This window comes from Erpetoichthys calabaricus, chromosome 4 (genome assembly GCF_900747795.2).
Source record: "Erpetoichthys calabaricus chromosome 4, fErpCal1.3, whole genome shotgun sequence".
Taxonomy (NCBI): domain Eukaryota; kingdom Metazoa; phylum Chordata; class Cladistia; order Polypteriformes; family Polypteridae; genus Erpetoichthys; species Erpetoichthys calabaricus.
The window spans coordinates 287844150-287862210 of NC_041397.2; the positions used below are offsets into that span (position 1 = coordinate 287844150).

The 18061-nt window shown below is 38.3% G+C and overlaps 1 protein-coding gene across 2 annotated transcripts in view; it reads right to left on the reverse strand.

Moving 5' to 3' along the window:
- LOC114650934 (glycogenin-1) overlaps positions 1-18061 on the reverse strand; it is a 57692-nt gene that overhangs the window by 17275 nt on the left and 22356 nt on the right. For both annotated transcript variants that reach the window (XM_028800879.2, XM_028800878.2), the window contains exons 5-7: positions 15024-15150; positions 13721-13943; positions 11239-11352 (exon numbers count right to left, since the gene is read on the reverse strand). In XM_028800879.2, coding sequence (XP_028656712.1) covers positions 11239-11352; positions 13721-13943; positions 15024-15150 — 464 coding nt within the window. The remainder of the gene's footprint in view (positions 1-11238; positions 11353-13720; positions 13944-15023; positions 15151-18061) is intronic.

Below are 18061 nucleotides of genomic sequence, written 5' to 3' on the forward strand. Positions count from 1 at the left end.
AATGAAAAATACCCAGATCTATTGAGTCTTTAAATACACTGGGACATTATCACAAATAGACATGAACAAATAAAAAACACCAGACATAAGAGTACTAAATGCATTTGTACAAATTTAATCAACTTCTGTTATGGTAAAACAGTGAATGAATATATACCGTCTTTCACCAACCATATTGAACCAGCCTTACAATGCACAAGCTATCTATAGAAATGTAGTGAGCTGATGTCTATGGCTGGAAACATCTTGCAAAGACAGGTTCCAACGCTGAATATAAAGTCAGTTGACTGCAGAGCATACTCACACACATGGCCACACTAACTCATCAAAAGCAAATTAACCTAACACAGACAATTTGAGGAAAATTACATCTAGACTCTGGAAGAACATGCAATCTCCACATAAACAATGACAACGTAAATATTTCATTCCAGTTTCCTAGAGCTCATGAATATCATATATTTTTAAATCAAAAGGACAGATGCTAGGATTATTTTGAGTTTATGAACAAAACATTCTGTTTAATATTTCACAGTTTCATAGCACTAATCTTCTCTTTTATTTTACTCTTTTATCCCCATTTTGTATTTTATCAATGAATATTTATTCATTGCTATTGAAAATGCACAAAAAAGCCACAAAGACTTGAAAGCGATTGGAGGTAAGTAGGCAATATTACTATGACCCAGTTGGCTATTAATACACAACTGGCTGACACAGTATTATATTTATTAAACCTTGGTTGGACCTTAAATACCTCAAACTGATATACAAAACAAATTGATAATTTTGATTTTTTCCTTCAAAACAAGTTGTGTTGCAGTTCAAACACATGGAGCGCTTTGAATTGAATATTATATTGAACTAGCCAACCCGCGGCGTAACATACGCCGCATAATTATGTATTGATGGGTGAACACTTGCTGAACGACACAGTTGTCCAAATGGGGTGGGTTTGTGGATACCACTGTGAGTGAATGAAAAGATGGACCTCTGGAGAGAGCAACATACAATTGTCCGTGACTGAAAGCGGGATCGTCTGTGACGATGGAGGCCACGCTGGTGAAAGTTATTTCGTCGGTAGGGATAAGTTTCAGCACTTGTTCATTAAGGTATAGCGAGTCTTCGTTGTTGACGCTTAATATAGCTTGCGTACTGAGTTGTTCCGGAGTCACAGTTGAGAAACACTTTTTTAATGTCTTTTAAGCACAGGGAAAAAAAATAAAATGTGAAACATCCATAATGTAATAAGCCACCAAGAAAAGTAACATTGCAACAATGCACGCTATGATCCGATCGCTGTAAACAGAAGTGAAAACAAAATCGAGGCCGGTGCATTCTTTAACTGCCTTGTGGCGCAGTGGTAGTGTTGCTGTTTTGCAGTAAGGAGACTGTGGAAGATTTTGGGTTTGCTTCCTGGTTTCTCCCTGTGTGGATAGTACTTTGAATACTGAAAACACCGGTATATCAATGTAATGAAGTATTATTATTCTTATGCGTCCAGCGCTCTCTCTCTCGCGCGCGCCTGTATGCGTGTGTGTGTCGCTCGCTGCACGTGTTCCTGCAGGCATACCAGTAAGTGAATGAAAAGATGGAACTCTGGAGAGAGCAACATACAGCTGTCCGTGACTGAAAACTGGTTTTGGCAGATACATGCACATCTTTTTGAAAGTTTGGCCCTGTGCCTTATCAATTGTCATCGCAAAGGCAAATCTAACAGGAAATTGTCTTCGTGTTAAAGTAAAAGGCAAATTATCCGCGACAAACAAACTGTTTTACACGCTGCATACCAACCCGCGGCGTAGTATCAAGCAGGAATTTCCTCCCAACAGAGGTACAGTGATGTGGGTCTCACATATCTCTAGACTATGGCAGATCACATCTTCTCAGGTAAATGAAAATACAAGAAATTGTGATTATTATTGTCAGCTGAGGAAATATAAGTGGTGTTTTCAGTGGATGCAAGAATGCCAAGGATGTCCCAGACAAAGGACTGCACTTTCATTGTGTCCAGATACAATGCCTATATTCCAGCATTTTGTAAGACATGTAAAAAGAGGTACATGAAAGAATCTGGGGAGTTCATCTCCACAAACTGCTACATACAGAGAAAACATCAAGGATTTTGTAATTCAAGAAGTTTCCTGGTAGCAAATATAAAATATTTTTCAAATCATGAGTTTGTTTAAACAATGAAGTCGAAGTACATATTTATGATGGAGGAATGCATCATTTGTACATCACAAACGTAATATTTTTTTCAACATACACATCACACCATGACTGACAATGCTCGAAATAGACATTAGATTCACATTAGATAGGGCCATTAATAAATGTAATAATGATATAAAATACAATATTATTTATAGATGCCCGCTCTAGGCACAGCATATCACTGAACACATTTCTTTTAAATTGCTTTAGGAGGCACACATTATATGATAACTGCCAACCTAGAAAAGTAGAGCAGAGACCTGGAAGCTATTAACCAAATATTAGGCAATAAAATAAAAGATACATTACTCAAAAAATGCATGTATGTGAAAAACATGGTTCATAAACATGTCACCAATTTAGCATTAAGGTGAGAGAGACATATCAAAATAATATAGGACTCCTCTGAATTACTTTTTATGTTATAATATCCATATTGGGTGATAATGCCAATGAACATGTTTTGAGAACAATAGGACTATTGGAACAAGCTATCAAACGCCAGTATCAGAAATAATTTCCCCAGGAAGCACCACAAATATGAATGCATTCAATGTCTATGCTCTGAACTTCAAGAGCTATTGTAATAGAATAAAAGGTTATGCAAAAATCGATTTAGAAAGATTTATTTGAAACATCCATGAACCTATAAATGTCATGCCCCTAAGGGTTCAGGTTTTGCAAAAAGCCATTCAACAAAGTAGTAAATATACTTTTGTGGTGTAACAATGTGTCCTTTGTATTTGGTCAAAACATAGCTTATCAACAAAAATGGCTATTTAGTCTGTTTTGGAAGATAATTTATGCCTGTCAAGTACTTCTTTCCACATTTAGAGCTCTATCAAGCTGTCACTAAACAAAAAGTAAAAGATATGTAGGTTATGTATTTAAAATTAATGTTGGTATTTCCAGTTGCAAAAAAAAACTAAATACATAAAGTTTTAGTACTAACTACTATCTGATTATGATTTTCTAAATGATTATTATGATTAATAACAGCAGTATTATCTAGCTATAAAATCAGGTAGGCCAGTGATTCTCAAATTGTGGTACACAAAATACTTGAGAGTGTTATGTCAGTCTTTTTCAAATGGTTTGTTATGAACTTGACATGTACATGGGGTTAAAATATATTTTTGTCTAGAAGTCCAGAAATATTCACCACACTGACAATGTGAGAACTTAAGATACTTACAGTAGATGCTGTGTTTAAAATTAATTAAAAAAAGGGTGTGTCTGTCAATTCATATAGGCTTCTTATGTATGTAAGAAAATACTTGAGTGCACTTTTGATACTGTAAAAATGTTTAGCTGCACATTAGGCAGAGCTACCTCATGATTGAAAATAAATGTTTCTCAAAAACTGAGTATTTTGTCATGGCTGAAATGAATAGACAGCAAGATTACTAATACCAGCTCCAACACATCAGAAACATTGCTTATGAATGAGGAGGGTGAGGCACTGGTTACCACCACCAGCTCTAGTGCTGAGTATCAGTAGGCAGCAGAAAACAGCCACAAGTTCAGGATTTACTTACATCTGTATAGAGGAAAAGCCATGGTCACACAAACAAATAAATGCATGAAACTAACACATCTAAGAGGGCATTTGGCAACAACATGTGTTGCTGAAGGACAAAGTTATTGATACTTTTCTAAGAACACTCAAAGATCTCAAAAAGCAAATTTCCAGTTTCTAAAGCATAGGAAATATCTTACCATGCTAACCTGTGGGTTGGTATAGAACTTAAATCCCACACTATTGGTAAAGACCTTTGTTCGCCATTAGCAAAAGAGCTTGCATACAATATGCATGGATAAAACTACTTGGGACCCCTTTCAAATAACACAGTCACTGGCAGAATAAATTAAATGGCAAATGATGTCATACTTATACTGATATATCAAACTAAAATGAACAGAAGTTTTTCACTTCAGGAAAATGAGACATTGACAATCTGCCAAAATTGCTTGTTTATGTAAGGTACGAGTTTGACAGCTTGCCCCATGAGTATTTTCTGTTCTGTAAACTACTACTAACAAGAACTACGGGAGAGAATCTATCTGAGGATAGGATTTATTTTTCAGAAAAAACTGCAACAACTGGGAAAAAATGCGTTGGAGTTTGTACAGGTGATGCACTGGCAATGAGAAGCTGACGTAAATAATCAAAGGTCTGATTTGTGCTGAACAAGAAAAGCTTTGGGAGACTTTTATGGCTACACTAAAATCGTTGCCATATTTGAACTTCATAATCTAAAGTCTGTGCGTATGTGTGCATGTTTGTGATGAAAAGTAAAACTTCAAGTACATTGGTTCCTTTTTTAGGTGCTTCCAGTTGAAACTTGTGTGAAATTTGACAAAGAAAAAAAACAATGAGGGTTAGGTTCCTTGGGTATGTGTGTATACAGTATAGTAGCCATGCAGCACCAGAATGTTTAATAAGGATATTGGCTAATCGCCGCTGCAAGTGAATAAGCAATTAGTTTGGCTGGTTTCCTCATTGATGTTCCCTGAGTCATAATCAGCCTGGGTAGGTTACAAAGGATCTAAATAGAACTGAAATTCAAAAGACACAAAGAGAAAAAAAAGAGCAATGGGAGAAAAAAAGAAAGAAAGAGAGCTTATATGAGCAAAGAGGAGAATTGGGAATGTGAGCAGGTGCTATAGATGTGAGACAAGGTGATTGAGAAGAGGTCATGCAGATAGCGAGAGGAATGGGAGTCCAGGGGCAGGTTGCTCCTGCTGTGCATCCAGAGAGCAGCAGTGGTCAAAGGGCTTCCAGGGTTCTCCTACTGTATTCTAATGGTAGGGCAGGAATGACTGACCCAGGCTTTGGGTGTTCCAATAGCTGGGACGAAAGCCATTTTAAACAATGATTGAGCTTGCTGGTGTCTCAGCCCACTGAGGAAATCCGATGGGCGAGTGGAAGGCGAGAGAGAGGCACTGAAGGTTGCAGAAGAGAGCAGAAGTGTCCCAATTTTAATTCTAAGTTTTCATTTTTATTTTAATTCATTTTATATAGTATTTACTGATTGATTTGTTTTTATTGGATTATTTATTGGATTATGTTTTTTTATTAAAGAATGCACTGCACTTTAATTATCTGGAGACTGTTATAATAAATTGCACCAAGCACTTCTGAAGCACTTGTTTATGTGTTCTCTTTGCCCTAGCCATCCTTAGTTTCATTACTATTAATGATCTGGGTTCAAGGAGGTTATGCCAGCTGTGGGCAACTGGCATCACATTATTTTTCAAAAAGTTTCAATAAAGATCCATTTACATTGATATACCTGAAGTAGAGTATGTTGTACAAAGTTTTGAAATTTCAAAATCTACCATGACAAAGCATAAAAAGTTTTTAAACCAGTCCATTTTAACACTGAGAAACATTATATGTGACTACAATTACATATTAGTTTATTGTTCCAAACAACAACAACAACAAAATGGCGTCAAACATAATATTAAAAAGGATAAAAGTTTTAAATAAGGTTTCCAAATAAAAACAGATGTCAGAAACAGATTCTCTGGGTCAGAAAAGACCAGTAAGGGCGTATTGTGGTGTAGTGGGTCCACAGCTCAGATTGAAAAGGCCAGTTTTTTTTAAAATAGATAATCGCAACACTCGCAGCTTAAAGACGGGGTGTGGTAGTGTGGCTGGAGCGGTTCCCGGTCGCTTCATGATTGAGGGCAGACATCGCTTAATTGCACAGATGAGGAGTCGTCCGTGTCCGTAATTGATGCCAGGAGCTGCTAATCGCCACACCTGATCCACGTCCCCATTATAAACAATAGGAGAGCGAGTGTGGAGGAGTGAGGAAAGAGAAAAAGAATAAAGGAAAAAAGTGAACGGAGGTTAAAGGAGAAGAAGGCAGCTGGAAGCGAGGGAGCCAGTGTGTGCGTGAGAGAGAGTGCGCGCACACGCAGACTCGCAGATGTTTGCAGGCAGATGGAAAAGGCGAACCCTAGTGGGGTGTTTGGCCGACTCCCGGGGACAATGGTAGTGGTCGCTCCTGCTGAACGCTGGTGGGAGCAGGAGTGACCGGGAGAAGGCTGGCTCACCACAGCGAAGGCAGCAGGAGTTGGAGATTTGAAGTGGAACCTCAGCGTGAGCGTCCTGGCTGTTGTGGGAAGTGAAGTCTCGGTCTGGCGGATGGCTGAATAAAGACAGGGATCGGGAGGCCACCAGACCAGCCAAGTGAAGAAGGTCAGCTGCAGGAGTCACCAGTAGAAGAAGGCACCGGGAATGGAGCCCCAAGAAAAGTTTCATGTGATCAGCGTTCAAGAGGAACTGAAGGTTGCAATACACCGGAGGAGGACCCGTGTAAGTCCAGGAAGGCAGTGGGAGTCAAAGGGGTGGAGGATCAGCAGCACCCCATGGATTGCCATAAGATGGGTGGCTGGGACACGAGCAGGTCTGAAGGCTGTTTGCGCCTGTTGATCAACATCTCACCAGACTGCAAGATCCTAATAGGATAAGCCACAGAGACATCAGTTTTAAAGGGAAGCACTGGAGACTGTGAATGATTTTAACTCCATTTTAATTGATTCATTTATGGCTTGTTTTTAACCTTTACTATCATTTGGACTTTTTATTGGATTATTTATTGATTGAATGTTAATACATTGTACTTTAACTTGGACATTATGTTTTTCTGGATTTTAAAAAAAATACTGATTCACTTATGGCCTAACCCTTGCTTTGTGAGTCCTCATTGGCCGGGCTCATCCCTTGGTTACGTTATTGGGGGTAGTGTGTTCAAGAGGCTACTGAAAGGACCTGGTAGCATGAGGGCAACCTGCACCATCACAAAGCTCCACACAGATGTGCAAAAACTGCAGATGCTCAAGACTTATATAAAACCATAAAGAAGATTGTGGACACAAAGTGAACACAAGGGCTGATACAGTGGAACTGAGGGTTAGCTGGACTTAAGTATGCATGCTGTTTGTGTGCATATTTTGCCAGACAGTGCTGCATGCAGGAATTTTAAATATTCCTATATTCCTATATTTGCTTTGCTGTGAATTTCCCCTTGGGATTAATAAAGTATCTATCTATCTATCTATCTATCTATCTATCTATCTATCTATCTATCTATCTATCTATCTATCTATCTATCTATCTATCTATCTATCTATCTATCTATCTATCTATCTATCTATCTCTGTCTATCTGTCTATCTATCTATCTATCTATGAATGAGAATATTTTGGATGTTTTTAAATAAATTTGCACTGCCGTGAGTCAAAACTGTGGATGCCAGGCCTTTGGAAAAGGCGACCCATCTGCATATACCATTTCATTGATCTTCACAGTATTCTACATTTTTTCAAGAGTTACTTAAGTATTTTTTTAAAAATGAATGGATGGATGGACATGGACCATAAAAAGACATTAGCACTGGAGCCTATCCTGGATGATAGGGCAGAAACAAAGCCTTGACAAGACAGTCTTAGTCACATTTCCATACAAAAAAGGGACCGATTTAAAATCAGGAATTAACATACTGTATGTCACATGCTTTAGACATGAGAGGAAAACTAGAACATCCTCAGAATCCCCACACAGATTATCTATAAGGAAAATGTGCACTATTGTCTTAAATTTAGTTTATCACAGACATGTGTCTGCAACTGTGAACTTGATAAATGGGGTTAGGAAAATAGATCCTTTTTAAATAATATAAACATTTGTGTTCAAATCATATACATGGCACAAATTAAATGGATGTCTGTAACTGATGACTCATTATGAGTATGGAAACCTCCACACAGGCAGTAATGAATGGTCTTTTTATTTTTACTTGAAGAGAGATGAACATTTCACACTGTAGACACAAATCACTTGCATTGTCTTCTTAAGTGGATTACTGGACAGACAATAGGAATTAGCGTTGTAGATGCCAGCTGTCGTCCCTGAAGGCTTCTTTAGGATTTTATTCTTCCTTTAGTTAAGCATATAAGACTGACATTTATAAACACGAGATATCCTTTGGATCCACTGCCAACTGTCAATCTGCTTTCAGAAAAACCACCATTTTTTAATGTTTTATTCTACAAGGGAATAATATATTGTTCTGATTGCAAGATATTTTACAATTATGAAATATTTTATGATTTAGTTCAGATATCAAGCCTCACTGTTTTGGTATTTAAAGCTGAGAAAAAAATACAGGGAAGCTGAATGGAACACATCTAGTGACTGCATGATTGAATATAACAAGACCTTTGGGTTAACTACACTGGCTTCCAATTATGCACAGAATTTTCTTATAAACTAACACCACATCATATCCAATATTATGTCTTGTGCTGCATACTCTCTGAGAAACCCAAGAAATATATGCTGGCCTTCTCACTACCACAAGGTTCCATTTGTCTGATCTATTTGATGTACAAGGTTCCACTACTCTGTTCTATTTGATGTTAGTTCTATTAGTTTTCACCATTTCAAATGTTCAAATTCTTCTTCTTCTTCTTTCAGCTGCTCCCGGTAGGGGTTGCCACAGCGGATCATCTTCTTCCATATCTTTCTGTCCTCTGCATCTTGTTCTGTTACACCCATCACATGCATGTCCTCTCTCACCACATCTATAAACCTCCTCTATATGGACTTAAATTAATCAATTTCTTTCTGTATTTTAGATTTGTATCACCTTTTTCCATTCTTCTACTGTATAACTGACTTGACCATGCTGTGATATCTATTAGGCCTTCCACTATAGGCAAATATATTCAGTGCATTATTTCAGGCATGTCAAACTCACTACCATTGGTGGGCTGCTTCGACTGCCATACGTGCGTCAGCGGTCCGCACTATAACAAATACTATTATACTATTATACAAAGTTACTGTAGCTTTCTTTCCAATACTGAAAACTTTAAAAAATGTAACACTTAAAGTTTAAAGTTTAAAGAAAAGCAATTTATTTCCATACAGTCTCCATACAACAGTGTAGAATTAGAGTCTTAGCCTCTTAGCTTGGTCCTTATTATATTATATTCATTATATTATATTCATTGCTTATATAAGAGCCTTACAGTGTGAGATTTATTTCTTTTGTCCCGACACTTGGCATCTCTTGTTAGTAACCAGTTCGTCAATATCAGGCTTGAAATCTTGTGCAGCTGCAACTTTTATGAGGGGTGAAAGGTGCTCGACGGTAGGTCTTGAGCGATGTGGGGTTTTGGTAGATTTCATTAACGAAAACAATTGCTCACAAAGGTAAGTGCTTCCGAACATTGACAGTACTCTCGATGCCAACTTACAGATCTGCACATACGAGGGTGGCAGGTAAGCATACAAGCCTGGCACACCAACTTCGTTGTATTTTGCCTTCGTTGTATTTTGCCTTCAGAATAGAATCTGACTGCACTTCAATCAATTCCATTTGGATATTCTCAGGCGCATTCTCAGAGTTGTAAGAGAACAGCGCAATGCCCTGTTTGTGTGAACTGAAATCACGAAAATGCTCACTGAATTCATTGCTCAGTAATTCAAGTTGGAAAACAAATCCTCCAAAAATCAAATTTTACTTTACTAAGTTTATTTCAAAGTTTATAATGTAAAATAAGCCGATATGCAAAAAGCCACCTGACCTACAATAATTTTACAAACTCAAAATCACAAAAATATGTTAATAAACAACTCACCAACTTGTCGCGTCCAACTCAGATCTTCAGCTGTAGTCTGCACTAACTTTTCGTTACAATACTAGCAAAAAATTACATGAAACTAGAGCAAAAAACATGAAAATATGCGGGCTATTAGTACTCGTGATGGTCAGTTCTGCCCAGTGGCCAGTCTCAGCAGCCCAATCAGTAGTGTAGCCTTAGCAGGGGCGGCTATAGGCTCGTGGCGGCCCTGGGCAGAGAAATAATTGGTGGCCCCTTCGCCTGGCAATGTCAATACGGTATCTTATGCACGGCAGATGGCCACATCCGTTGCGGACACTGCATAGTTGCCTCGTGCTCATGACAAGCTTCTATATACGCGTGTCCGTAACTTGAAAACCAAGTGGCGGCCCATGATATTCTCATTACAGCAGAATGTTATAATACTACATATAGCTTACTGCTCTGACTCTAGCGACATTTGTAAATACAGCGTACTAATTAACAAGAAACACAATGTTTTTCGGCCACATTGCCGTCAGCTGTGTCGTTATTTTCTCTTTCTGTTTTATATTCAATATATATTGGCTTGGCGGCACTGTGCATGTGCACAGTTTGCAACATGCCTAAGGCCGCCCCTGCTGCTGCAGCCTAGCACTTCAGTTGCGACGTCGTGGCTCATTAACATTGGACAAGGCTCGTGGCTATACTAGCACATGACGTTTCCGGTACCGTAATGCCATGGGAAAACACGCTTTTGTCAGAAGGCAGAAGTAAGAAAAGTCAATAAGTAACACCGAAGATGCAGAATGATTCAATCACAAATGATAGTAATCATTTTGTACAAGTTCAGTGCTAACTAGGATCTGTCATGCGGACCGCACAGATTTCTGTTGCGGGCCGCATGCGGCCTGGGGGCCGCGTGTTTGACATGCCTGCTTTAGGGGGTTCAAAATGCCAGGTTAGCTATTGTACAATAGACCAATTTTCTGGTTAAGGGCTCCAGGGCCCAGAGTAGGATCCCTTCTGGCAGTACTTGGAATTGAACCAGGAACCTTCCAGATACCAGCATACATCCTTAGCCACAGAGACATCCCTCCATCTTCACTATAAATATTTTTGGTGCAAAGTCAGTTGACACAAAAGGAAACACTGCCTATTGTCAAACATTGTGGTAAAAGCATCATGCTGAATGACTTCCCTCTGAATGATGCAATTTTACTTGCACACTGTAGGAAACAATATCTTATTAAAACTGAAAAATGTTTAACCTAGTGTGTCTTGATTTTAGGGTTTATATTAGCAAAAACTGAAATTTTATTTTCAGTTTTATTTTCAGAGAATATCATCCAAATAAACCCTAATGCACAGTTCACTGAATTATACAATAAAACTTACATTTTCTTCTATTGGTGTCACTACTAGAGAAGAGGCCTGCCATGGTGAAAGTGAATTTTCAGTTACGGAAGGCAAATCCTCTGTCTTTATCTCTTTAGTAATTTCTTCTTGATTCTAAACAAAATTATAAAAAAAAATACATTATTCTTAATTAAGTGAATGAGAATTGTTTTAAGCTGTTATCTGTGCAGGATGAAGAAACCAATTTTATTGCAATATAAAATTGAGATAACACAATTCCTAATAAAACTGCAATTAACACTAAACAGCTGCAAAAAATATCAAAATATCTATAATAAAATTCCCATATTACTTATGTCTCATAATCCACATATCAGGTATCCAGTTTTGTGTTTTGTTCTCTTCCAGCTTCTCCACAAAACCAATTGCAACACATAAAATGTCTCAGTGAAAGTAAAGCTAGCTGCAACATTATTACAATAACTTTTCCAAACTTTTAAAGAACACCAATGTATCGTTAACTTATACATTTGTAATTATCCATCCATCCATCCATTTTCCAACCCACTGAATCCGAACACAGGGTCACGGGGGTCTGCTGGAGCCAATCCCAGCCAACACAGGGCAGGAACCAATCCCGGGCAGGGTGCCAACCCACCGCAGGACACACACAAACACATCCACACACCAAGTACACACTAGGGCCAATTTAGAATCACCAATCCACCTGACCTGCATGTCTTTGGACTGTGGGAGGAAACCGGAGCGCCCGGAGGAAACCCACACAGACACGGGGAGAACATGCAAACTCCACACAGGGAGGACCCGGGAAGCGAACCCAGGTCCCCAGGTCTCCCAACTGCGAGGCAGCAGTGCTACCCACTGCGCCACCATGCCACCCCATTTGTAATTATTAAGAGTTTAATTTATTAAAATGAACTTAGCACTTTGTCCACAAAATGTAACAAAATGAATGCTTTATTACATTTCATCATGGAAATATTAGAATTTCAACATAAATCTTAATATTCTAAGTGTTCAGAGAGCTGTCATAATTTGAATTTAAGATATTCTTTGCGATGACCACTGTTTGTGGCTATGATCAGTACATGAAGAAGCCCATTTAAGAAGCACATAGCGATTAATCACTCGGTCTAGGAGCACATAAATTACAAAAGATTTAACATGCCATTTTAGTTATGATGGGGTTTGAGAAACACTCCTAAATTATTAATCAATCTTACAATGGAGTTTAGGATATTCTTAGCATTACAATGCTTTTAGGAAATGCACCCCAGACCAATAACTGGAGAATGCATCAAACTATGCTAATAACGAAGCTAACATGATAATACAAATAAAGCATAACTAACATATTTATTTACTGAATGTAAATGGTCTCTTTAATTATACATTGCTAAATTTCTTATTTTAAAACTGATAATCCATAATTTTAATGAATGCACAACCTTCAATAAGTGAATTTTTAATAAAAAACCTAGATGATAAGAAGAGTTCACTGTCCGTGTCTTTATAATTCTCAAAGAAAGGTCAGAGTACAGAATATTCCAGTTAATTAGTGCCCATTTTGGATGGTCTAAGGCAGTGCTTCTCAAGTTCAGCTTTGGAGGCTCACTGTGGTTGCAGCGTTTTGTTCCAACCAATTTCACAAACAGTCATTCACTTTTTTCCACAATTATCTCATGGTTTTTTCTTCTTATTCACATTCAGAAAATACAATAGTGTGAGATTTACATTATTGAGAAACACTGTTATGTTTGCATGTTTGTCATCATGTTACAAGCTCTTGTTTGTCATTTTACCATTGCTTTAAATGCTATCTTTTGTCATTTTCCTCACTTTTTTTTTCTGTGGAGTCTACATCCTTAATTGTATCCTAACAATGACAATTGTTGTTTGTGATAGTCATATCCACTAGTGTGCGAAATACTAAGTAACAGTTTAAATAACCAGAACACCTGGAAAACTGGAATGAAAATGAATATGATGAAAATCTTTAGGTCCAAGATAAAAAAATTACATTATTTCCATGTAACATACATAAATGTTTGCTACATTCTAATAAAACTCTAGTAAACCCAATTTTGGAATTTTTGGATTGAAATTAAAACACAGAAACTGGGAAATAACAGCTTGCTTAGTTAAGCTGTGAGTACAACAAAAAGCTTTTGGTTGAGATAGAAAACTACAACCATGATGGGCTCCAAGGGCTGAAGTAGACAAACACTGGTCTAAGGTATTAGTGAAGGTACTTCTGAGCCAAAACCAAACAATTGCATGCTGTAGCACTGACATCATTCTGCTTAAGAATTAAAAATGTCCTCCTTGAATAACTATATGTTGCATATTCTTAAGAAGTACCTTGCACCTTAGTTATGTCCTATTCTATCAGAAATTGTGTTTTTATTACTTATATTTTGTTTGCCAGTTTCATTCATATAATTAAGATGTACTATAAATCACTGTAAAATTCCCTGAGTCTCTTATGAAATTCCGTTACCTTTTGCTTTGAAAGATTTGATAACTTGACTTCTTCGTGTTTCATCACTGCAGGCACAACGCAAGAACTGTAAACCTTCCACCAAAGATTAACAAACTGTGGATCATGATGCCCAGTTGGTGAATCAAGTTCCTGATAAGCATTTCTGCTCTGTGGGTTATATTTATAACTCCAAGGTTTCACTGCTCCAAGAAAATGGACAATTTTTGCTTCATGGCCAAATCTGAAAGGAAGAAGAAAATAAAGAATAAAACAGCTCTGTGTTCAAGATTTAATTAGAACATGGGGTTCATTTGACAAAATTCTTTATTTAAACTGCTATTTGTTTGCTCAAAATAAAATAGAACATTAAAGTAATTTGAGAACTGGATACTGTGTAAAGTTAAACTTCCATATTACAAAAAAGACATATAAGCGATGTCCTGGAAAGAGTGAGATTTCTGATTCCTGGACAGAAAGGAATAAACTGTGAGGAATGATTAATCTAGTTAAACTTCTAAAATTATGAAAAGGATATGTACAGTGGATCCCAGCTATTGCTTTACAAGGTATTCAGCAACAAGAACACATGGGAACCTAAGAACATATTTTGGGATATGGTATATGGGAGGAAAACCAGAATACCCTGAGTAAAGCCCATGAGGGGAGAACATGCAAAAGTGACTCAGAAAATGACACCGAATGGAATTCAACTGAGGATAGTGGATCCCCTTACCTACACTCAATACACAGTTTAAATTATCGCCAAAAAAGAGAGGAAAGACAGAATAAATATGGGCAGGTAAAATATTAAAGTACGAAAACTAAATTGACTTTTTCAGTTTCTTGTGGCCATGAACAAGAGAAAATCTCCTGAGTTTAGAACTGCTCTACTGAAGTAAACAGATTTTCAATCTGGAAGTTTTTCTACCTATGGACCCCTGTGCACTTTTAGGTCAAACTTACTAGATGTGTGTCAGGCTCATTTATTTTATTTTTTCTCCTCACTGTGCCATTATTATGGCAGTTGTAATGTAAACCTGGGTAACAGAGAATTAGTTGGTTTTGATTTTTTCATTTGCGTTTGCTTTTTAAAATTGCTAATAAATACCTTACCATTGATCATATTTGTGGATACTAAACTGGTAAAGTTGTGATTTAAAGTGTAATGTATAAGACACCTTTTGTGACAACAGCTGCAAAGTTTGTACTAGTGTGAATATGAAGTGTTGTAAAATATAGACTCCTAGTAGATTTGATACTTTTACACTTTGTGCACTATGTACAGTTCAGTAGAACAGAAATTTGATACACTTGTACTTACTGTCTGAATGCAGGAAGATAGGTGTATGTAGAACTTGTGTTCAGATTGTACAAGAAAGGCAGATGTTTATCGATGTCCTTTACTGCCCAGTTATGAAAAAATGAGTTTAACAGTCCTTGGTCTCCTCCTTTATAAAAAAAACATATATAGAGAGAGTATATAATTAAACTTGTTTCATCACCAGACACTGGAACTGTATTCAGCCTTATTTTCTAATTCAGATAACATTAATTCAGTAATACTTTGAGAGCTAATAGAAACAAGACTTGTTAAGTGATCTCTTGACCACATTCAATAGCTATTGAGGTATAAATTTAACTTATTACCATGGCCTTTGTCTGCTTTACATGTGCAACAAAGAATCCACTGTCTAAAATGATTGTTCATTAAGAGAAGCATGTTCTAGCCAAAACCCTGAAGGCTGCAGCAGCATGGTTGCAGATGAGGAAATTACGTTTATATGTTAAGCAGTTAATGCTTACATTTAGATACTTTACATTGTTAAACTGAGTCTATTAAAACAAAACTGGTCTTTTACTAAAATTTTATTTTGAACCACAAAAGATGATACTATACTTTTTTTTAATTATCATTAATTTTCAGCATCAAATGCAATATGCATGAATAACAAGAATAACACAAACTTTATAATGTACTGAACGCCATGCAGCATTTATCATTAAGGGACACTTCAACTGAGTGGTTAAGGCATGGTGACCTTGTTTGCCAAATATTTTCCTGGAAATTCGCTGCATGGTCAGCTCAGGCTACGTATGTTGAATGGGGATGTCATTACTCAATTGCACATACGCAAAACATTACAACGCACATAATGTAGGCATACTCTACCTCACATTTTACATCACTGCCTGATCTGTTTCAAGCATATACTAGCCGACGCCCACCATAGCATACGGCGGTGTAATAACAACCCCAAAAAGATGTTGTTGTAGAATGTCTTGTGGCACGCGGCTGGGGGTGGAACCCAGCCGGGACGCCCAAGAGGACCGGAGGAGGGCTCACGCCTCCTCCAGACCACGAGGGGGCGTCTACCCTGGTTGTGTTGGGGACCACGGGTACAGGGCTGTGAAGCCCAACCCTGTAGGGGCCCGTGGTCACCGCCAGGGGGCACCCCAATACCTGTAGAACCCTGGACCTCAGCACTTCTGCCACACTAGTAAGTGCTGGGGGGAAGACAAGTGGGGACACCCGGAGTGCTTCCGGGTACGCAGCTGGCACTTCCGCCATACTGGGGAGTGCTGGTGGGAGATTGCCGGGAAGCACCTGGAGCACATCTGGGTGCATATAAAAGGGGCCGCCTCCCTTCATTCAGGGCTGGAGTCGGGTGAGGAGAAAGACAAAGCTTGAAGGAGAGGAGTGGAGGAGGCCTACAGAAGAAAAGGCATTCGAGGAGTGGCCTGGACTTTGGGGTATTTGGGGGTTTTTGAGGTGCATTTGTGAAAACAATAGGTATAATAAACGTGTTGTGGGTGACGACAACGTGTCCGCCTGTCTGTGTCTGGGCCGGCTATCACAGTCTATAAGTAATTCCTGCAGCTTAATCCAAAAGACTCGTACTACAATATCAGGTCTGTGCTCTGGTCTTTGGGTATCCGACAGTGCATGTATAATTTCCGGCCAAGTAGGATTACATGTGAAAGTGATAAATAAATCAGGCTTTCCGAACGTACTATGGCCATGGCATCCTGATAGTTTTGTTGCATGTATCTTGGACTTCCTGGAAATGTGGACGGTAATGTGATCATTTTACCCAGAGGGGGCAGGGCGGTCTTATGGTCTGGAACCCCAGCAGATTTTATTTTTTTTTCTCCAGCCGTCTGGAGTTTTTTTTGTTTTTTCTGTCCTTCCTGGCCATCGGACCTTACTCTTATTCTATATTAATTAGTGTTGTCTTATTTCAATTCTTACTTTGTCTTTTTTTTTCTTTTCTTCATCATGTACAACACTTTGAGCTACATTATTTGTATGAAAATGTGCTATATAAATAAATGTTGTTGTTGTTATTTTGCCTACACGTACGTTGCTATTTTCAGTGCGTCTGATAGTCCTTTGTATTGTTCCATGTGTAGATCTTGTTGATGTAATGTGAGATAGTTGAGGCGCGCGCCCTCTGTTTTAACATATGCATCTATGACGTACTGTTGGAATAGTTTGCCGCTGGAGTGCAAAATACTAAATGTATTCCTCATTGCTAATCTGTACGCGTAAAATTGGCATTAAGTAAGCCTTATTTGCTTGGCGGTTCTTTTATCGGGAACATGTTGTAAATCTTTGTGCCAGCCAATGTCTCCGTAAGGGAATCAAAGTGGGTAAACCATAGGATCGAAATTCATATTGAGCGTGGAAATCTGTTTACAGGAGTTGCCTCTGGGATAGATGCAAATGTCCCTTTCGGCAGGCGGTTCACCATCTTCTCCGACGAAAATCGCTGCAACATCGGTGTGACATGTCAGGGCATTGTATTGTCGTAAATCCTGCCCAGGGTTTTCCTTGAAAACTATTCATACAGATGATGTTGGATTGGACTGAGCGATTTCATGCATGTGTTTGTATGATTTAGCGAAGGGGTTGATGGTTCTGAGCATGGAATTTAGCTGGCGAAGTAAATTTTCGCAGCATGCAGAGTTTGCTTTATTTTGTAAGCGTATTTCAGTAGCTTGCACTGTGTCAAAAACATACAACTGTCCTTTTCCTGGAGAGTTAGAAGTGTTAGCGTATAGTGGAGAGATTTGGTGATAAATTTGCCCGTGTATTTTAAAACAGTATGGTCCGTGGCCAGGAGGTTCAGTTATCTGTGCACCCATGGAAGCAAATGCTAGAGAAGAGTTGTATTCTCGAATGTGTTCACGATAATGTTTACTTTCTGATGTTTGCTGTGTAAGAAGCTGTTGGAAATACACAGGTGGCTCCCGCAAAGGTGGTAAAGCTACTTTACCGTCGTGGCAGCATCTCGAGTACTTTTTGGATATATTATGCTCAGCAGGCCAGTATATTGCATGACAGTGTTTGCACTGCTG